We start from the raw sequence: 23,047 nt of genomic DNA on the forward strand, positions 1-23,047 counted from the left end.
ATCAGTTTACTGAAGTTCATCATAGCAAAATAACTAAAATATGCTCTAGTTTTGACCTATAGTAGTACTGGACAATCCAATACCTGTCATCCTCCAAAATGGTCTGAGTTTTCACTAATATCAGATTCTGAAATTATGATGAAGCCAATAGGGTATTAGCTTCATCATAATTAGAGAATGACACGGGGAAAAAAATCTGTCCCCGTCACTGCACCGTCCCTGGCCCACCATCCTTTGCACCGCCCCGTCACCGCCGTTCCCTTCACCGCCCCGTCACCACCATCCCTTTCACCGCCCCGTCACCGCCACTGCCATCCCATTCACCGCCCCGTCACCGTCCCCGCAGCATCCATATAAGCCTCAGTACTGCGAAACACCATGAAGACAGAAGAGAGTCCTGCCACTACTACTACTGCACTGAGAATCTTGTTTCAGTGCCTCTGTAGTAAAAACAGAACATAAAATAAATCAATTGACTTGTCCTCCCTTGCAATGACGTGTCCCCCAGGCTCACCTATCAGGTCAATTGTGCACACTAAAAATGCAGGAGGATCTGGAACGTGAGCACAGGCAGGCAGTGATACAAAAACAGCAGACACCCGACCGATTGCAGTGTTCCGCCATCTCTCTCCCTCCATCTCACCTTAGATGTAGAGTATGCCGGCTTTCTTTTTTGCCCAGCCGCACGTGCGGATGCTCATTTGTTCAATATTCTCCTCTGACGCAACTGGAAACAGGAAGTTGTAAGAGAGGAGAAGATTGATCAACTCGAGCAGCCGCGCAAGCGCGGCTTTTTGAACGCGTGCGGCTGGGCGAAAAAGAAAGCTGGCATACTCTACATCGGTGTTTTTCAACCTTTTTACACCCGTGAACCGGCAGAAAAGCACAGTTACTTACCGTAACAGGTGTTATCCAGGGACAGCAGGCAGATATTCTTGACTGATGGGTGACGGCACCGACGGAGCCCCGGTACGGACAATTTTAGAGTGATTGCACTCTAAGAACTTAGAAAGTTCTGGTAGGCCGCACCGCGCACGCGCGAGTGCCTTCCCGCCCGACAGAGGCGCGCGGTCCCCAGTTATGATAAGCCAGCTAAGAAGCCAACCCGGGGAGGTGGGAGGGACGCAAGAATATCTGCCTGCTGTCCCTGGATAACACCTGTTACGGTAAGTAACTGTGCTTTATCCCAGGACAAGCAGGCAGCTATTCTTGACTGATGGGTGACCTCCAAGCTAACAAAAAGAGGGATGGAGGGAAGGTTGGCCATTATGAAAACAAATTTTGCAAAACAGATTGGCCGAAGTGTCCATCCCGTCTGGAAAATGTGTCCAGACAATAATGAGATGTAAAAGTATGAACTGAGGACCAAGTGGCAGCTTTGCAGATTTCCTCAATGGGCGTGGACCGGAGGAAAGCTACAGATGCTGCCATAGCTCGGACTTTATGGGCTGTGACAGAACCTTCCAGTGTCAGACCGGTCTGAGCATAACAGAATGAAATGCACGCTGCCAGCCAATTAGACAACGTACGTTTAGAAACAGGACGTCCCAATTTATTCGGATCAAAGGACAGAAAGAGTTGAGGGAATGATCTATGGGGCTTAGTACGGTCTAAATAGTAAGCCAGAGCCCTCTTACAGTCCAAAGTATGTAGAGCCTGTTCTCCAGAATGAGAGTGAGGTTTCGGAAAGAAGACAGGCAGAACTATGGATTGGTTGAGATGGAATTCAGAGACAACCTTCGGGAGAAACTTTGGATGTGTACGCAGAACCACCTTGTCATGATGAAAGACCGTAAAAGGTGGATCCGACACTAGTGCATGTAGCTCACTGACCCTCCTGGCAGAGGTTAGAGCAATAAGGAAAAGCACCTTCCAAGTGAGAAACTTGAAAGAAGCAGTAGCCAAGGGTTCAAATGGAGGCTTCATTAAAGCGGAAAGAACTACATTAAGATCCCAGACAACAGGAGGGGCTTTAAGAGGTGGTTTCAGATTAAAAAGACCCCGCATGAACCTGGACACCAAGGGATGAGCTGAGAGGAGTTTTCCATGGACTGGCTCATGAAAAGCTGCTATAGCACTAAGATGGACTCTGATTGACGTGGACTTGAGGCCAGAGTCTGACAAAGAAAGGAGATAATCCAACAAGGTCTCCACTGCAAGGGAAGTGGGATCATAATGATGAAGAAGACACCATGAAGAAAACCGTGTCCACTTCTGATGGTAACATTGAAGAGTGGCTGGTTTCCTGGAGGCATCCAGAATTGAACGAACAGGCTGAGACAAGAGTGTATCATGAGAAGTCAGCCCGAGAGATACCAAGCTGTCAGGTGCAGAGACTGTAGGTTGGGATGTAGAAGGGTTTCCTGATGCTGAGTAAGCAGAGAAGGATACAGAGGCAGAAGAAAAGGTTCTCTGGAACTGAGTTGAAGTAGAAGGGAGAACCAATGTTGCCTGGGCCACCTCGGAGCAATCAGAATCATGGTTGCTTGATCCCTCTTGAGTTTGAATAAGGTTCTCAACATGAGAGGCAGAGGAGGGAAAGCGTACAGGAACAGATTGGACCAGTCGAGGAGAAATGCATCCGCTGCCAGACGGTGAGGAGAGTAGAGTCTGGAGCAGAATAGGGGCAGCTGGTGATTGTGAGGAGCTGCAAAGAGGTCTATCTGAGGAGTGCCCCATTGAGCGAAGATAGACTGTAGAGTTACAGGATCGAGTGTCCACTCGTGAGGTTGGAGAATTCTGCTGAGCTTGTCCGCTAAGGAATTCTGTTGTCCCTGAATGTAGATAGCTTTCAGGAAGAGATGGTGATCTATGGCCCAAGTCCAGATCTTCTGGGCTTCCTGGCATAAGAGGCGAGAGCCTGTCCCACCTTGTTTGTTGATGTAGTACATCGCAACTTGATTGTCTGTGCACAGCAGAAGGACCTGAGGAAAGAGAAGATGTTGGAAGGCCTTGAGGGCATAAAACATCGCTCTGAGTTCCAGGAAATTGATGTGATGCTTCTTTTCCTGGGCAGTCCAAAGTCCTTGAGTTTGGAACTCGTTCAAATGAGCTCCCCATGCATAAGGAGATGCATCGGTGGTGATGACGAGTTGATGAGGAGGTTGATGGAACAGAAGACCTCTGGATAGATTTGAGGATATCAACCACCATTGTAGAGACTGACGAAGAGATGATGTCACAGATATGTGACGTGAGCAAGGATCCGTCGCTTGGGACCACTGGGTAGCTAGTGTCCATTGAGGAGTGCGCAGATGAAGACGTGCAAGGGGTGTGACATGAACTGTGGAGGCCATGTGACCCAAGAGAATCATCATTTGCTTTGCTGTGATGGAACGCTGTGGAAGCACCTGCTGACATAGAGATTGAAGCGTTTGAAGACGGTTGGACGGCAGGAACGCTCTCATGAGGATTGTGTCCAAGACAGCTCCTATGAATTGAAGTCTCTGAGTGGGGATGAGATGAGATTTGGGTAGATTGATCTCGAACCCCAAAAGTTGAAGAAACCTGATGGTTTGGTTGGTGGCCAGGAGAACAGTCTGAGATGTATTGGCCTTGATTAACCAGTCGTCCAGGTAAGGAAAGACCTGAAGGTGGTGAGAGCGTAGAAAGGCAGCCACCACAATCAGACATTTGGTGAATACTCTCGGAGAGGAGGCAAGACCGAAGGGTAGCACCTTGTATTGGTAATGACAACGATTGATCATGAAGCGTAGGTATTGTCTGGAGGCCAGATTGACCGGTATATGAGTGTATGCTTCTTTGAGATCGAGAGAACATAGCCAGTCGCCTTGATTTAGAAGAGGATAAAGAGTGGCTAGAGAAAGCATTTTGAACTTTTCTTTGACCAAACATTTGTTGAGATCGCGGAGATCTAGAATGGGTCTGAGATCTCCTGTTTTTTTGGGGACTAAAAAGTAACGGGAGTAGAATCCCTGTCCCTTTTGATCTAGAGGAACCTCCTCTATGGCGTTCAAAAGTAGAAGGGATTGAACCTCCTGGAGAAGAAGGAAAGACTGAGTGTGCGAAGCAGACTCTTTTGGTTGACTTGGAGGAGGTAGAGTCTGAAAGTTGAGAGAGTAGCCGTGGTGGATGATGTTCAGAACCCACTGATCTGACGTGATAAGTTCCCAACGGCTTATGAAATAAGAAAGGCGTCCTCCTATAGGCTGTGGAAGTTGGGTAGAAGGAAGAAGACTGGCTATGTTCTGGAGAACCAAGTCAAAAGGGTTGTGTAGACTTTTGTGCAGGGGTAGGTTTTACCTGCTGTTGTTGCTGAGGTTGTCTAGCAGCTGGTCACTGTTGCCTCTGACGTCTAGGTTGTTGTGCAGTTTGAGGCAGAGGACGAGCCACAAATCTACGTTGGTAGGTTGATTGTGGACGAAAGGGCCTGGTTGGTGGAGGCTTCTTAGTTTTAAGAAGCGTGTCCCATCTGGTCTCATGAGCCGATAGTTTCTGAGTAGTGGAGTCCATGGAATCCCCAAACAGCTCATCCCCTAAGCAAGGTGCATTGGCTAGCCTATCTTGGTGATTAACGTCCAGTTCTGAAACACGAAGCCAGGCTAGCCTTCGCATGGCCACTGACATGGCTGTGGCTCTGGAGGTCAGCTCGAAAGTATCATAGATGGATCTTACCATGAATTTTCTGAGCTGTAAAAGAGATGTACAAGTGTGGTGAAAAGCAGACTTTTTCCGATCAGGAAGATATTTCTCAAAAGCAGTGAGAGTTTGTATTAGCTGCTTAATATAGAAAGAGAAATGGAATGCATAATTTCCTGATCGATTTGCTAACATAGCATTTTGGTATAGCCTTTTACCAAACTTGTCCATAGATTTGCCCTCTCTGCCAGGAGGGACTGATGCATATACACTAGCCCCTTTGGACTTTTTTAAAGTGGACTCAACAGGTAGTTGGGGCTTGTCAAACCCAGGGATAGGAATGACCTTATACAAGGAATCCAACTTTCTAGGAGCTCCAGGAATAGTTAAAGGGGATTCCAGATTCTTATAAAATGTCTCTCTCAAAATATCATGGAGAGGTAACTTAAGGTATTCCTTTGGAGGCTGGTCAAAGTCCAAGGCATCAAGGAAAGCCTTGGATTTCTTTGACTCAGCCTCCAAAGGAATGGAGAGAGAGTCACACATTTCCTTCAAAAATGAAGAAAAAGAAGACACTTCTGGTCTTGAGGATGCTCCTAAAACAGACGGGTCCTCATCACCAGAAGAACATTCTCCCTCCGAAAGAATAGGATCCTCCGAGTCACCCCATAAGTCAGGGTCTCGAACCTGAAAACTCCGGTCTCGAGACTCTGGAGTGGAAAGCTCTAAATGCCGGGACTTGCGAAGAGACTTCCCCAACCTGCCTGATTCGGTACCGGGAGATGTCACAGTACGCACCGGAGCCGAAGTCTGTACAGCTTGATGGTGAGCTCTCGGCTCCGGCACCAGAATCGGCATGGAGACCGAGGAAACCGACTGTACCGGTACCGATAGAGTGGACGTCGATAAAATAGGACGGTCCACTATCGGTACCGGTGGCTCAGACCGGACTGGTACCGGTAAATTCGATGCCAGGGCTGGAGGTAGGAGGTGCTGTAGCTGTTCTTTAAGTTGTGCCTTCAGAACAGCAGCTATACGCTCCTCAAGGGAAGGCACCGGTACCGTCTTTTTCTTTAATGGTACCTGCGGTGCCGCTCTACGCTCCGAGGATGAGGATCCCGATGTCGAGGGGCTCACCTCTATTGGAGCGGAGCGCTTCCGTGGGCGCCTCGAGGTCGGCAGGATTGGACTCGCTGCCATCGAGACCGGAGGACGCTCCAACGGGGAAGGCTTCTTAGCCGGCTTACCTGGAGTCGACACCGCCGCGGTATCGCGTGGTGTCGATGATGTGGGTGCCGACTGCGCCGGTGCCGATGTCGGTGCCGGTGTAGAATCAGACATTTCGGCACCAAACAATAATTTCTGTTGAATCTCTCGATTTTTAAGAGTTCTCTTTTTTAAAGTTGCACAGCGGGTGCAGGTTGACGCTCGATGGTCGGGACCAAGACACTGGAGACACCAATTATGAGGATCAGTTAGTGAAATTGGTCGTGCACACCGCTGGCACTTTTTGAAGCCGGGTTGGGGGGGCATGAATGTAAAAACGGCTTCAGCCAAATCGAAGGCCGAGGCCTCGATGGTGGCTAAAGGCCCCGCCGGGGCAAAACCGAAAAAAAGGCAAAAAAAACAAAATGTTTTTTTTTTTTTTTAAGAAAGAAAATAAAGAAAAAAGGGAAGGAAATAATATTTCCTCAAAAAGTTTTCGCGAGCGGGAAGTTTACAAAAAATCCTCTCACAACAGCCGTTGAGAGAGACGCGTCTTCTTAGCTCCGCGGAAACTAAGAAACTGGGGACCGCGCGCCTCTGTCGGGCGGGAAGGCACTCGCGCGTGCGCGGTGCAGCCTACCAGAACTTTCTAAGTTCTTAGAGTGCAATCACTCTAAAATTGTCCGTACCGGGGCTCCGTCGGTGCCGTCACCCATCAGTCAAGAATAGCTGCCTGCTTGTCCTGGGATAATAAAAGAATTATTTTGTGGACCGGCAAACTACTAGGACTAAAATTTTAAAACCCTGTTTCCGCCCCATCTCCGCAAGCTCGGTCACCTCAGTAACTATAGAAAAATAGACAAATATAGTGCAAAATATAGACAGCAGATATAATTTCTCAAAACTGACACATTTTGATCATTAAATTGCAAATAAATTCATTTTTCCTACCTTTGGCTGGCCCAGAACGTCCTCTCCGACGTCAGAATTGACGTCGGAAAGACTTCCTGTCAGCTTTAGTAGCTGCAGCATGAGCATGGCGGTAAGAGCAGGGGAAAGGAAGGAGGCTTTTTTTTTTTTTTTTGCGCGGACCGGCAGATATTCAACCGGCGGTAAGGAGGAGGGAGGGAGATGGCGGGGACAGCGCGATCCTTGATTGCCTCACCGCGGGGACAAGTCCATTCACCGCTCCACGGGGCGGTGAATGGCCTTGTCCCTGTCCCACAGAGGCCACTATTTTTTCTTCCCCGTTTTGGCGGGTAACCCGCGGCTAAATGCAGCTAGCCGTGGGTAACCCGCCACCGTGTCATTCTCTAATCATAATTCATTTATTGGGTTGTATTTTGAGTATAAAGATCTGCCGTCTTTTGTTTAGATTCTGAAATTATGTCTGCGTCAATTCAAACTCCTCAGTTTTGGATGCTTGTTCTCCTAAATTCCCACATTGTTATGACTGTCTATTTTATAGAATTTTATGATTATTTTTGATACTGGAAACTGCCTAGACATAAGGTAGTATATAAATGTATTAAATAAAAAAATAGCAACAGATGTCATCCTTCATTGCTCTGACAGGTTTGGCTAACACATCCTTTAATCAGGAAACATTTTTTAACAACTTCAATCAATGGATGTTCAACCTGTTTCTAAAAAAGGATGTGTTGGCCAAAATGGTGTTATGGTTTTAATATCCTATCTCACAAATATATCACAGGGGGCCATACAGATTCTGCTACTAGAATATGTGCCCACAAAACTTCTATTAGACGATCACTCTTGTAGATTCCGGAAAAAAAATACAGAGACCTCCCTATTTGTCCACACAGATATATGATTGGGATTTGACCGAGGTGAAATGTATTTGATGGCTTCTCTAGATGTAACAACGGCATTTGATATTATAAATCATTAAATCATTCTTATTAGGATTGGTAACTACATTCCTCCCTCCGTATTAGAAGAAGAGCCGGCCTGCAAATAAGGAAAATTTGTGAATAATTTCTGGGCCGACTGACCCACCTCTGGACCTTACCTGGTGGTCTAGCAGTGACACAGGCAGAAGCCATCTTCCTACACTCCTGCCCCGTGCAGAGCCGTGCTGTGAGTTCCTGTGGTCTCATGAGATTACAAGAGACCATGGGAATTCACAGCATGGCTCTGCATGGGAAAGGAGTGTAGAAAGATCACTCCTGCTCCGTGTCACCTCTAGACCACCAGGTAAGGTCCATGCATGAAGTTGCCACCGGAGCTGCGTCCATGGCTGAGGGCTATGCTCCTGGGGCAGCTGCTCACTTCCAATCGCCCCCTCCTCCTCACCCCAATCCAAGTCCCAGGGCCGGTTCTGGTTGATACGGGTTGCCTCTGAGCGATTTTTTAGGGGGCCCAGGCAAAAAAATTGCGAATAGTCAAAACCGCGATCACTGAAAACGCAAATAGGGAGGGAGAAGGTAATCCTGTGATTTATTTTCAATCATATTTTTCTAATAGAACTCGAAGAATAATTTTTTTCCAAAGCTGAATTCATACAACTACTCTACGCCTTTGTCCTATCTCGCATGGACTATTGCAATTCACTGTTCATGTGGCTATCTACATAGAACCTACATGATCAAAATGAAGCAGTTCATGTACTGAAAAATCTGAATACCTGTGACCCCATCACTGGCATCTGTACACTGGCTGCCCATCCGAAACCACTGCATCTTCAAAGCGTTGACAGTCCTTCAAATTCTTTGGCAAAATGGTCCCAGCCTATATGTCAGGAAAACTATCACCCTATATCCCTAATTGATCTCTACGATCACAATGTGAAAGAAGATTTGCTATTCTGTCATCATTAGCCCTTCTACTAGAAAATGCCCACAGACGCGTTTACTCTGACTTCTTACCCAGATTATGGAATGAAATCCCGCCAACTATCAGATCACTGGCAGGATTAAATTTCAGGAAAGCAGTAAAAACATATCGTTTTACTTAATTACCATTCACAAAGATAACTCCTAACCCTAAACCAACTTTGACTAGATCTCCTATATCCTATCTTGGGGACCATTCTCGATGATTTATAAAGAATAGTTACAACTGCCTTACTATTGTAATAAGACCCAACTCATATGTTAGATTTCTCTCACTGTGTATAGAACCTGTCCTACTACCATAAGAAGTCTGTGCCTATACTGTTAAAATTGTCCTATCTTTTTTTGAAGTCCTCACTCCAGCTCTCTCATCGCTAACTAATATTGTGCCTATATTATATTGCAGTGTTTCTCAACTTCTTTAAGCCCAGTACCCATGCCCAAGCTCTACTCCAGCCCCAGCCCCATAATAATAGTACTAATTATAATGCAATTTCTTCCGTTCATTTTTCATTATACCCACAATATTATCTTCTAATCTAATCCTTAGATTTATATACCGCATCCAATTACGTAGTATACCAATCTAAGGATTAGATTAGAAGCTCGACTCGGTTTACAGAAGCTCAACTCAGTTTACACAAAAGACTGAAGACAAAGTACCTAAAACTCAACACGTCTTACCTACGTGAGACCGACCATTTATATAAGAATGTTAAAAGTTGAACTTAATGAGTTTCAGAACGTAAAAAAAGTTGTGTTTTTAATGATTTTCTAAAGATTTTAAGAGACAAAAATATTCTGATCTCAACAGAAAGCTTATTCCAAATGGATGCAAATAAGTATGTAAAAGATTGAGAGATGTAACTTTAGATCTTCTGAAAGACGGAAAAGACAATTTATAAATCTGAGATGTCCTAGCAAGTGTTAGTGCTTACCGCAACTTAGGACCCCAAAATGTGTGAACTTTCTTAGAAAATTTACCTTAGAACTTCTTCTGCTTGCCAGGCAGCATCCGCCTCCTCCTCCCAGGCATTTGCGTTTTCTTGCCAGGTTTCTAAATCCCCCAACTCAGCCTAAAGAAAAAATAAAAAAGGATCTCAGAAATAGCAAGGGAGGAAGTCCATGATGCACTTTTAAGAGTGAAGGTGGTCATGTTAGGATGCTGGCAGCATTACCCATCTGTTCTGGATACTAAGCACAGCACCTCCATGTACCAAGCTTCAATCACATAGAAAGCAGGGCAAGCAACAGTGAGCCTTAGCATTTCTTAGTGTTGACAAAGCATTTCCTATTGCACTGATTTTCAGAATTCCTTTTAGATCAAGTGGGGGGAGGGGGGAATTGCTCTCTACACACTGTTCAGGATGGGTCTACTCTGAGTGGTTGCCATTCTAAGTGATCACTGCTATCACACCCTTGACCTTCCACATGCCTCTCTCATGCTCCTGCTGCAATTCCATCATCTCCAACAGCTGCAAGATTCAATAACTAGAGCAGGGTGTCCAACCTTTTGGTTTCCCTGGGCCGCATTGGCCAAAAAAATGTTTCTGGGGCTGCACAAACGCGCAAATACTGCAGCAAGACAGAGGAAGGAGCTGGCAAGACGGTAAACACCCGTGGGCAGCAGAGGAAAACACTGCATCGCCCTTGACCGGGGCCGCAATGGGCCGCATGCGGCCCTCTGGCCACAGGTTGGACACCTCTGAACTAGAGGTTTAAAAAAAAAAATACTCTTGCATTAATCTCTTATCCTGGAAGAGTTTCTTTCTTGCCTCCTCTCTTTTGTTTGAGGACTATGAATTAAGTGATATTAATTTCTTTATTTGTTTAAATTTAAATTCCAATGGTTGTTTTGGTTTCTCTAATTTCCTGTTAAGCGTAATGCTTTGTTCTTAATTGAAATTCAATAAATAAAATAAAAAATACTCTAACCAGCAATGGATTCTTATCCTTACCCTGGCAGTTCTATTTTTCTCTACCCCCCTTCACCTGCAGGAATCACGGGGACCAAACATGTACTCTCGGGATCTAACTGGTTAGAGCTTATGACTGTAGACTTACTCTCCTATGCTCCAGGAACTGAGGACTGCATCAGTAGAGGGAGCTATTTTGCAGCAGTCCATTATACCAAAACATTTAAAAGTTGTAAAGAAAATTGATCCCCTTTCCATTAATTATACTTCAAGCTTTACTTTCCTGAAAGTTATTCAATTTTCAAAGCATTTGGAAATGAATACATTAGTTCAATCAAAAATAATCACTTCCTGCCAAGCATTAATGTGCATGCTACTGTATACAGAGTACGTAGCTTTGCATTTTTCCTTATCAAAGGTCTTGTCAATCAAACTTGCCAAAGTATTTTTTAAATCAAAGATCAGTTATTCAGGAATGAAAAGCAAGCAAATATAAATCTACTCACAGACTGATGAATGAATGGAACATCTGCAGTTGTGGCTGCAAGTCTTCCAGAAAACACTGCATTGCCATCTGGGATTGCAAAACTTAATGGCTCCCGTTTTTTTACAATTATCTGAAAGATTAAACAAAAAAAGGTCTTTTACCACCTGCTTTCAAAGGGTATCCAAATACTCAATTTTATCAATTCTTTTCATTAGGCAAATATATCTTAAGATAGGTTTTCTGTATCTTCTCTGGTATACATGGGAAGTTCTCGTCAGTATTTTTATTACTGCACAACCAGCAGAGTTCTTTCCATATAATAATGAGTGTCCTCTAAGATTAAAATCTACTATTCTGTTTCCATTCATGAATTCTATATAGCATGTATTCTCCTACTTTAATCTGCCTAATTATTCTGTTCATACTAAGGCCTCCCACCCACAAAGCATCGCCCAACCTCTATTTTCACGCAGAGAAAGGGCGGGACCGCCGGAAGAAGAAGCAGCGTAGCGCAGGGCTCAGAGAAGGGGCAGGACCGTCGACAGAGGAAGCAGCTGAGCTCACTGGCATCCGGAAACAACGGTAGGCAGCTTCTCCATGCGGGAGGGAGGGGGGGGGAGGCTGCGGGGGTGCGAGCGGTCCTTCGGAAAGGAGAGTCGGGGCGGCGAGAGGAGAGTCAGGGCGGCGAGAGGAGAGTCGGGGCGGCATGTGCGGTATACGCGTGTGCTCGCTATAGTAAAATTTTTTACATAAATTTCTGTTCCCCGCGCGCCGTGTGCGTGTTTTACACGGGTGCGCTGTATATGGGTGAAAATACGGTAATACAAATGAATAAACATCCAATATCTAACTTCCGAAAGATTCCCTATGGCCCAATGGAAAAATAGAAGATTATTGAGGTAAGAACCTTTCCAGTAGACATACACTATTCTTGAGCCTGTGGTAGTCAACCTCTTCTCGCAAGAACTCTTGTATGGAGCTTCATTTGCATACTCTTTTGCTCCTCCTACCTTACCTCTGGGCTGTCCTTCAACTCCTCAGTTAGTAACAAAGCAGTCAGCCAACTCTGGAGAGAAAACAGAATAGGAACTCTCCCTGAGAAACATGTTTCATGATATGAGCAGAACAGACATATCGACAAACATATAACACACAATTAAATTCAAACATATGCAATACTTAAACAGGATGAAAAAAACTAAACAAGTCACCAAACTTGAGCACAACCTACACTAAGAGTGTGGGAGATATGTATACTCCCTGGATAATATAATGCAGTAGCAACTGCCTCTATTCTTGTCAAGGCTGAACTGAAGAAACCAAGATGTCCTAAATTGTCAGGACTTATTGAGGCAGAAAGCAGGCGACTTCACAACTGAGAGAGGGCAGGCTTCAGGAATAGAGCATATAAATACTCGAAAGAAGATCATTGAGGTAAGAACATAATCTTTCCTTCTAGTACGACAGACTCTCTATTCCTGAACCTGTGTGATATAACATAGCAGTCCCTCAATCTTAGGGTGGGACAGATGAGCCTGCCGCTGAAATCGAGGATTCAAACATGGAGACTTGTTTGACTGCCACGTCCACTCTGTAAAACTTTGTTAATGTATGTAGAGAAGACCAAGTTCCAGCACCACATGTCTCTTCTGGGGAAACCGCAGAGGATTCCGTCCTCTCATAGACTGGGCCCCCATAGATAGGAATGAATACTTTCCACTTCAAACATAGACAAAAGAAAAGGCCACATGGATCCACCTTGAAATCATTGCTTTCGATGCTGGCCGATCATTACGGGGTGCTTCGGCTTGCACAAACAGAAGATCTAACAATTGAAATTTGTTTGTAATTTCTAGATACCACAGAAAGAGTCTGCGCACATCTAATGACTAAGGAAGAAGTAGGGAACTACAGAACAGTAAATCTGACTGCTGTGGTTAAATAAATTAATAGAAACTTTTTTAAAACAGAGAATAGTGATGTTTCTAGAATTCAGTGGATTACAGGATCCGAGGCAACATGGGAAGCAGATCTTGTCAAAAAATTTGATCAATTTCTTTGACTGGGTGACCAGAGAATTGGATAGAGGGAGTGCGTTAGATGTGGTGTATTTAGATTTTAGCGAAGCCTTTGACAGAGTTCTACACATGCATCTAATAAATAAACTGGGTGCCCTCGGGATGGACCCCAAAGTGACAGAGTGGGTGAGAAACTGGTTGAATGGAAGGTGACAGAGAGTAGTGACCAATAGAGATCACTCTGAGGAAAAGGTTCTGTTCTTGGGCTGTTCTTTTTAACATTTTTGTAAGAGATATTGCTGAAGGGCTGTCAGGTAAGATTTGCCTCTTTGCAGATGATATCAAAATCTGCAATAAGGTAGACACCCCCAACGGTGTGAACAACATGAGGAAGAACCTAGCAAAGCTTGAAGAATGCTCTGAAATTTGGCAGCTAAGATTTAATGCTAAGAAATGTAAGGTCAAGCATTTGGGCTGCAAAAACCTGAGGGAACGGTACAGTTTAGAGGGTGAAGAATTTTTGTGCACGAAACGAGAAGCAGGACTTGGGAGTGACAATATGTGACATTCTTAAGGTAGCCAAACAGGTCGAAAAGGTGACAGCGAAGTTTGCAGTTTGCTGTCAGGTAAAGACTTTGGTTGACAATCTGCTATACTGGCCATAAGATCGTCCAGACTCTTTTTGAATAACATTTGTCTCTTGAAAGGAAGTCTGCTGATGTAGCCTTGGAAGTGGCATCTCCCGCCCGTTGCCTGATCTAAAATATTCTTTGGGCTGAGACAGAATAAAGCCAAGACTTTGCTTATGACCCTGATGTCATAGAGAGCATCAACCATGTAATCCCCACTGTTGACAGAAACTAGGACAAAGGCTTGCTGTCCGCCAAGGTAAGACCTCGCAACCTGTCATAACAAGCATGTGCCACAAAAGAAACCGCTGTAGATGCTTTGATTTCCAAGGTTAGCACTTCAAACTGTCTTAAGGATCACATCCACTAAGCGATCCTGCATATCCTTTAACATCATGCCTCCCTCACTTGGCAGGGACGTGCGTTTTGTTATCTGCGCTACTAAGGAATCCATCTTAGGCTGAACAAACATATGCCGACATTCCTATGCCAACATATACAGCCTATCCATTGTCTTGGCTACCTTTAATGAGCCTTCAGATACATCCCAATGCCCTGACTAAAACACACATATCAGGATGCCAGGGAAAAGATGTGAACTGAGCTCTTATTCTGCTCAGTATAGAGCACGGAGCAAATGGAGCCTCTGGGAGTCTAACTGTAGCTCCTATAGGGAGTCAGAATGAGCTCTAGCAGAGCTGATGGCTTAAACAGCTGGCATACTGCAGGGTCATTCCCCTGGTTGAGGGCCACCACTGTATCTTGCGTACTTGCTCCTGTCTGTGACCCTGTTTCTCCCAGCAGGGAAGGCTCACTGTGTGTGACAGCAGAAGCAGAGAGAGAGACCCTTCGTCCTCAAAGTCTCTGTCAGAAAGGTCCACCAGATCCTGCCTAGCCTCTGCTATTGAGGTAGGTGCACCTCGGAAGCCCAAGCCCCCTCATGTGCCTCTTGGTTCACTACCAGACCTCCTTTGGGGATCCAAGCCAATCAAATAAGCCCTCCACATCAGATTAACAAATTCAGGAGAGAATGCTGTACTAGGCAGCGCTGAGTCCCCTCTAGGTGACTCCACCTTGTGTCTCGGGTTCCATTGCTTCCATGCGCCTAAGCCTAGGTAAGCTGCTATTCTAGGGCTCTAGAAGAAATTTTCTCCCAGAAGCTAGGCCCTTCAAAGTCTCCTCAGCCCTATAGACCTGAGGAGATGCTATGCCTGAAGCTCCCATGCCCCCTTCACACATTGCACGGTACTATGGTTTAAGGGCACTCTTCCAGCATCCATCCAGCACAAATTTGGCATGAATTAGTGGTAAAAAAAGCCTAAGGAGGTGTTTTGAAAATTCTGGAGAACTTTGGAAAAAAAAAACAAAAAAAAACCCAGGAAATTCCAAGATGGCTGCTGCAGCTCAAAAATAGCTTAACTGAAAACAAAAAACTTAAAAAAAAAAAGATTTTATAGGTGGCAGTGACAGAAATCTTTAAAACTTTAAGGAAGTAGCAGAAATCTTTAAAACTAGCCTTTTCAGACCCCCCTTCCAATTTTTCTCATAGGCTGTAATAGCCTTACTCACTGTGCAATGTGCTGTGAATGTGCTGCAACCTGCCTCAGCTCTAAAAGTAGCTGGATCTGGGAGAAGAAATCACTACCTCAATGGAAACTGTCCTCCAACACTGAAATCTTCAGGCTGTCAGTCGGACCAATGTCCAACTGAAACGCAACCCCCATGGACCCGTGGACATGAAAGGGGGAAGGTGAAATGCAGCTGGTACCCTGAAGAGCCCTGCTGAGCCCCCTGCAGATGTCTAACAGCCTGTGCTTATTATCCTGTGAATCAGAAGGTGAGCAACACTTCTAGGGGTTTGGACCACAAGCTCCACAAAAGTCTCTGCAGGCTGGCCAACAGGTACCACAGAGGGACTGGCCTGTCAGTTGCAGACTTTCAGTCTGCTTCTCCTCCATGCCCCAGAAGCTCTGAGCACCGATAGCCACCAAAACCTGCAAAAAAAAAGACCAGATCTGAAAGACTCCTTCTGGCTTGTGTACAGAAGAAAAAAAACTGAAGGTGTAGCAGAGTCCGTTGGGGAAGGAGTAGGAATTGAAAAGCTGGAGTGGATTCTTTCTGCACGGCTCATGAGAAAGGGAAGAGTACCCTAGCATTCAACTTTGTTAACTCCACTCAATTTGTAGCATTTTTTTAATCATTGTAAACCGCTTAGAACTTCATGGTCCTGCGGTATATAAACTGTTATTATTATTATTATTATTATCATCATCATTCAGAATAACACACTTATTGCACTGGAATAAACAAAAACCTCTCAAAACTAAAAAGGGGACCTATTTTAATTACATTAGCTTAATATACATCATCTTCAAAGTAGAAGAACCTCAATATAAAACTTCTACTTAACTAGTTTTTGGGAGAAATCACCCTAATTTTTGCTTTCATTTATTAATTTTACTTCTGTGTAATCAAATGGACTAAAATTATAGACAACTACACTATTTTATCAAAGGATAATAATAAAAAAAGGAATAGAAGAACATACATATATAGTCATGTGAAAAAATTACAACACCCCATGAAATATTCAGTTCTTTCTTAAGAAATGTTCACATATCAATGTCAATTTTTAAAAAAATTTATCTCTGGAAAAGAAAGTGAAGTAATTGTAGGTAAACAACAAAACTTTTCCTTGATTTACTCATGAAACAAAAGATATTTACAAAAATGTGTAACTGAGGAATAAATCAGAACACCCCCAAATATCCTACCACTTAAAGTGGCTCAAATCACACACATGTGCATCACATCAGGTGCACATGATTAGAACATCGTTAACTCAGCATTTTGAAGGAGGTTTGCTCTAGTTAAACCTCTGACATTTAGATTGGTGTGCTCATACTGCTTCAGTGAGAGTGAACACTATGGTGAAATCAAAAGAGCTGTCCGAGGCCTTCAGAAAGAAGATTATAGCAGCTTATAAGTCTGGTAAGGGATTTAAAAAGATCTCGAACAAATTTGACATTAGCCATTCCACAGTCCGGAAAATAGTGTACAAGTGGAGGACTTTCCAAACAACTGCCAACATGCCGTCCAAGCAAGTTGACCGCGAGATGCTAAAAGAAGTCTCCAAAAACCCTAAAATATCATCACGGGACCTAAAGCAGGCTTTTGCTACTGTTGATGTGAAAGTGCATGCCTCTACAATCAGAAAGAGACTGCACAAATTTAACTTGTATGGGAGGTGTGCAAGGAGGAAACCTTTGCTCTCTAAGAGAAACATCAAGGCCAGACTGAGAACATAGACAAACACCAGGACTTCTGGAATAGTATTCTATGGGCAGACTAGTCTAACATTGAATTATTTGGACACCAGAAAAGAAAACATGTTTGACGTACACCAAATACTGCATTCCAGGAAAAGAACCTTATACCAACTGTGAAGCATGGAGGTGGAAGTGTTATGGTTTGGGGATGCTTTGCTGCAGCAGGACCTGGCCAGCTCACCATCATAGAATCCACCATAAATTCTTTCATGTATCAGAGGGTGCTTGAGGAACATATGAGACCATCTGTAAGAAAATTAAAACTGAAGCGGAACTGGACCCTGCAACATGACAATGACCTAAAACATACCAAGGACTGGCTGATAACTAAGAAATGGAGAGTCCTAGAGTCAAAGCCCTGATCTTAATCCCATTGAGATGCTGTGGGGTGATTTCAAACGGGCTGTACATGCAATAAACCTCTCAAAAATCTCACAGCTGAAAGAATTCTGATTTGAGGAGTGGGCCAAACTTTCCTCAGACTGATGTCAGAGACTGGTAGATGGTTACAAGAAACGTCTCACTGCAGTTATTTCAGCCAAAGGGGGTAACACTAGCTATTAGGGTGTAGGGTGTCCTAATTTATTCCTCAGTTAGAATACACATTTTTTTGAATATCTTTTGTTTTATGAGTAAATCAAGGAACATTTTTGTTGTTTACCTGCAATTCCAGAGATAAATAAAATAAGAGATTTGACATCAAGAAAGAACTGAATATTTCATGAGGTGTCCTAATTTTTTCACATGGCTGTACAATAGGAGTAGAAATGTGTTCATTCCATCATGTTTCAGATAAAAGTGTTGTCCATATAACTGGAGGAAAATAAGCTTCCTGTTTTTACTGTTTCAGACTCTGATTATTAATAGGGCAGAGTGGGAGAGCAATAAGTATGCCAACTAGAGACCAGGATTTCAACATGATCAAAAAAACATTTGCTAAACCTGCTGAACTTGAATGGCAAAAGAATGATTAGACAGATCTCTGCATTGTATCAAACTATGGTGGTAGATGGGAGTTGAAAAAAAAAAATCTCAGATCTCTTGAATCTGGTGCTTTGTGCTGCAACCTAGTCCTAAACAGAACTATGACCTACGTCTGAGCAGAGCTGCAGCAGTTATTCAAGGTTCACCAACAAGAGAATAACCGGTATAGCAAGGAAAGATCAAAGGAGCAAACCTGGAGCACAATAAGTAGTACATATTTCTTTCTTTTACATTCTTCTACTTCTGGCACTAGCTAACTTACTTTCTGAGTTTTCCTAATAGTTGGTGCCATATCTTTGAAAAAGTCCAGCTCATCCGTTTCTAAATTATTCTGTGTTGCCATATTGCCATTTCCACCTTCAATCTTTACACTTGTTGGAGCTTCTTCATCCCAGGAATTCCAGTCTTCCACATCCGCCTGAAAATAAAAGGAGGAGGACATTAAACACACTGTACTACCTTACTTACATGAACAAATATTTACTGTGCCAATATACAAGCTGTGTTAAGTGCAGAATTGGAAGTATTCCCGCTGCTAGATTGTTGACTGAAATCATGCTGCCATTTTCATATACAACCAACCTGCTTAGGAACAGATGAATAGTCCACAGTAGTTGGCAAAGTTATTTGGTCCCCACTTAACTTCCTTCCTCTTCCTGACCTGAGAGAGAAACAAGTGCACTTTCAGTTTCAATGTCAGTGGAACAGAACTCCAAAGTTGAGCTTGTCTCTGAAAAGATCCGGAAACATTTTCCTTAATATGCCTCAAAGTTAAAATGTATATAATGTGGAACTAGCAACATTTACTCATAGAAGAGCTCCTCCCCCCCACACACACACTTTTATACTTTGAATTTACCAAATTTTAAGGGGAAAAGGGGAAGGGGTGGAATTACTTGTTATAATGCCCTTGTATCGCTCTATGGCAGTGTTTCTCAACCTGTGGTACGCGTACCCTAGGGGGTATGTGGGCTAATCGCCGATTCCTCCCTGCTACTGCCCGCCAGCTCCATTTAATTATTCCCCCACTGCAACTCCGGGCAGGAAGAGCCAGGCACGTGCAGCAATTGCATGGCGCCAGCCCACAAGTCTTCTCCCCCCTCCCCCCCGACATCAATTCTGAGTTCAAAGAGAAGGTTGTGCCAATCGCTGCTTGGGCCAGCAATCGCTGCACAAGCCTGGCCCTTCTCTTCCTGGAGTTGCGGTGGCAGGGGATAATTAAATGGAGCTGGCGGAGATCGGCAGCAGACCAGGAGGGGGGAGGAGGAATTGGCGGTGGGTCAGCTTGAGGGCAGGCAAGCTTTGGCACGGGTCAGCTTCGGGGGAGGGAGTGGGACAAAAGCTGGAAGGCAGTGAGGGGGCACGAACTTGGGGCACAGAAAGAAGGGAGGGGGCATTAATAGGAAAAACAGTAAATGCGGCCATTTTTTTACAAGGGAGGAAGGGGGCACTAAATTGGGACATAAGGAGAGAGGAAGAGAGGGAAAAGAAGGGACAATTGTTGAGCATAAGTGAGAGGGAAAGATATGGTGCACATGGGGAAGGAAGAGGAAAATTGGGCATAGAGAGAGAGGTCTGAGGTAGAGATGCATGGGGAATAGAAGGATGAGAGGAAGAAATGTTGGATATGATGATAGAGAGGGAAAAGAGGGATAGATTGAAGGGGATGCGGCATGGTGTTGGAGAGGGGTGATAGAAGGAGAAATTGGCATGAGGCTGATGGGCAGTGGTGAAAAATGCTGCACATGATCTGGAGGATGAGAGAGGAAGAAAAGTTGGACTCCTGGAGGGACAGAGAATGAAATGAGGTCTGGAGAAGAGGATGCGTACAGGAAGCAGAAAGAAATAAGAACATAAGAATTGCTGCTGCTGGGTCAGACCAATGGTCCATTCTGCCCAGCATTCCGCTCACGCGGCGGCCCCAAGGCCAAGACCAGTGCTCCAAATGAGTCCAGTCTCACCAGTTTAGCATGAACTTATCCAACTTTGTCTTGAAACCCTGGAGGGTGTTTTCCCTATAACAGACTCCGGAAGAGCGTTCCAGTTTTCTAACACTATCTGGCTGAAGAAGAATTTCCTTACGTTTGTACGGAATCTTTCCCCTTTCAACTTTAGAGAGTGTCCTCTCATTCTCCCTACCTTGGAGAGGGTGAACAGTCTGTCTTTCTCTACTAAGTCTATTCCCTTCAGTATTTTGAATGTTTCGATCATGTCCCCTCGCAGTCTCCTCTTTTCAAGGGAGAAGAGGCCCAGTTTCTCTAATCTCTCGCTGTACGGCAACTTCTCCAGCCCCTTAACCATTTTAGTTGACCTTCTCTGGACCCTTTTGAGTAGTACCGTATCCTTCTTCATGTACGGCGACCAGTGCTGGACAGGTGAGGGCGCACCATGGCCCGGTCCAGCAGCATGATAACCTTCTTGGATCTGTTCTTGATCATTCCTAGCATTCTGTTCACCCTTTTCGCCGCCGTAGCACATTGTGCAGATGGCTTCATGGACTTGTCGATCAGATCTCCCAAGTCCCTTTCCTGGGAGGTCTCTCCAAGTACCGCCCCAGACATCCTGTATTCGTGCATGAGATTTTATTCCCGACATGCATCACTTTGCACTTATCCACATTGAACCTCATTTGCCATGTCGATGTTCATTTCTCGAGCTTATGTCCCGTTGCAGATCTTCGCAATCCCCCTGTGTCTTCACTACTCTGTATAACTTCGTATTGTCCGCAAATTTAATCACCTCCCTCGTTGTACCAATGTCCAGATCGTTTATAAAGATGTTGAAGAGCACAGGTCCAAGCACTGAGCCCTGCAGCACCCCGCAGGTGACGCTCTTCCAGTCTGAGAATTGTCCATTTACCCCCACTTTCTGTTTCCTATGCTCCAGGCAGTTTTGTAATCCACATGAGTGTTTCACCCTCAATTCCTTGGTATGCAATTTTCCGAAGTAGTCGTTCATGTGGTACTTTGTTGAATGCCTTCTGAAAATCCAGATATACAATGTCAACCGGGTCACCCTTGTCTATCTGCCTGTTTACTCCCTTGAAGAAGTGCAGCAAGTTGTCAGGCAAGATCTGCCTTTACTGAAACCGTGCTGGCTGGTCGTCATCAGATTGGATGCACAGTCAGAAGAAGTGCAACCAGAGACTCATGAAATCACCAGACAACAAAGGTATGAAAAATGATTTTATTTTCAATGTAGTGATCAAAATGTGTCAGTTTTGAGAATTTATATCTGCTGTCTATATTTTGCACTATATTTGTCTATTTTTCTAAAGTTGTTATTGAGGTGACATTGCATATTTTATAGACATCTGCATTGACATCTTTGAAAAAAAAACCCAAATATAAATGATAATTAACATTTTCTCTACGGGATCCCCGTCAACATGGATTTACTAAGGGGAGATCCTGCCAATCCAACCTGATCAGCTTCTTTGACTGGGTGACGGGGAAGCTAGATGTTGGAGAGTCCCTGGACATCGTATACCTGGACTTTAGCAAAGCATTCGATAGCGTGCCTCATCGCAGGTTACTAAGCAAGATGAGTTCCATAGGATTGGGCGACAAATTGACGAAGTGGGTTGGGAACTGGCTTGGAGGTAGAGTTCAAAGGGTAATGGTGAATGGAACCCCCTCTGAAATGACGGAGGTGATCAGTGGAGTACCCCAGGGCTCTGTCTTGGGCCCGATACTGTTCAATATCTTTATAAGGGACTTGGCAGAAGGGCTCCGAGGTAAGATAACATTATTTGCCGATGACGCCAAACTAAGCAATGTAGTGGGCAAAAGCACAATAGATAAAAATTCAATGCCCGACAATATGATGCATGATCTACTCTTACTAGAGAGCTGGTCTAAGACATGGCAGCTCAGCTTCAATGCCAAAAAAATGCAAAGTTATGCACCTGGGTGCCCAGAATCCATGCAGGACTTATACCCTTAATGGCGAGATCCTAACAAAAACAGTTGCAGAACGAGACTTAGGGGTGATCGTCAGTGAGGACATGAAGGCCGCCAATCAAGTGGAGCAAGCTTCTTCCAAGGCAAGACAAATCATAGGTTGCATACGCAGGGGTTTCGTCAGCCGTAAGCCTGAAGTCATTATGCCTTTGTATAGATCCATGGTGAGACCGCACCTGGAATACTGTGTGCAATTCTGGAGGCCACATTACCGTAAGGATGTGCTGAGGCTGGAATCGGTCCAGAGAATGGCCACCCGGATGGTCTCGGGACTGAAGGATCTCCCGTACGAAGAACGGTTAGATAAATTACAGCTATACTCGCTCGAGGAGCGCAGGGAGAGGGGAGACATGATCGAGACCGTTCAAGTATCTCACGGGCCGCATCGAGGTAGAAGAAGATATCTTCTTTTTCAGGGGTCCCACGGCAACAAGAGGACACCCGTGGAAAATCAGAGGCGGGAAACTGCACGGTGACACCAGGAAGTTCTTTTTCACCGAAAGGGTGGTGGATCGCTGGAATGGTCTTCCACTTCAGGTGATTGAGGCCAACAGCGTGCCTGATTTTAAGGCCAAATGGGATCGACACGTGGGTTCTATTCGCAAAGTAAAGGCAGGGGAGGGTCATTAGGGTGGGCAGACTGGATGGGCCTTGGCCCTTATCTGCCGTCGACTTCTATGTTTCTATGTTTCTATGTTTCTACAGTGTATTTTGTGTTTTTTTTTATTTTGTGATTCCCATTATGTATTAATAAGATTATATTGTGTGTATATGAAAAATGGATGGAAGAAATTGCATTACAATTAGTAATATTATTATGGGGGTGCAGTCAGGGGCAGAGTTTGGGCGGGGGTACTCAGTTGGTATTTGTTAGGCTGGGGTACTTGGCTTGAAAAGGATGAGAAACACTGCTCTATGGTATGGCAACAACTTGAATACTGTGTGCAGTTCTAGTCGCCATATCTCAAAAAAGATGTTGGCAATAAGCATAGAGGCCTAAAAAGTCTCTCCCCCAAATGGGAGATCCAAGTTCACTAGAAACTCTCCTGGTGATAGCAGCTA

At 44.5% G+C, this 23,047-nt stretch overlaps 1 protein-coding gene across 2 annotated transcripts in view; it reads right to left on the reverse strand.

Annotated features, from left to right (window-relative positions):
• Positions 1-23,047, reverse strand: part of EBAG9 (estrogen receptor binding site associated antigen 9) — a 65,955-nt gene that overhangs the window by 12,843 nt on the left and 30,065 nt on the right. For both annotated transcript variants that reach the window (XM_033933055.1, XM_033933054.1), the window contains exons 3-6: positions 18,606-18,684; positions 18,286-18,441; positions 11,083-11,193; positions 9,645-9,736 (exon numbers count right to left, since the gene is read on the reverse strand). In XM_033933055.1, the coding sequence (XP_033788946.1) occupies positions 9,645-9,736; positions 11,083-11,193; positions 18,286-18,441; positions 18,606-18,684 (438 nt within the window). The remainder of the gene's footprint in view (positions 1-9,644; positions 9,737-11,082; positions 11,194-18,285; positions 18,442-18,605; positions 18,685-23,047) is intronic.

Source organism: Geotrypetes seraphini, chromosome 2 (genome assembly GCF_902459505.1).
Source record: "Geotrypetes seraphini chromosome 2, aGeoSer1.1, whole genome shotgun sequence".
In the NCBI taxonomy this organism is placed as follows: domain Eukaryota; kingdom Metazoa; phylum Chordata; class Amphibia; order Gymnophiona; family Dermophiidae; genus Geotrypetes; species Geotrypetes seraphini.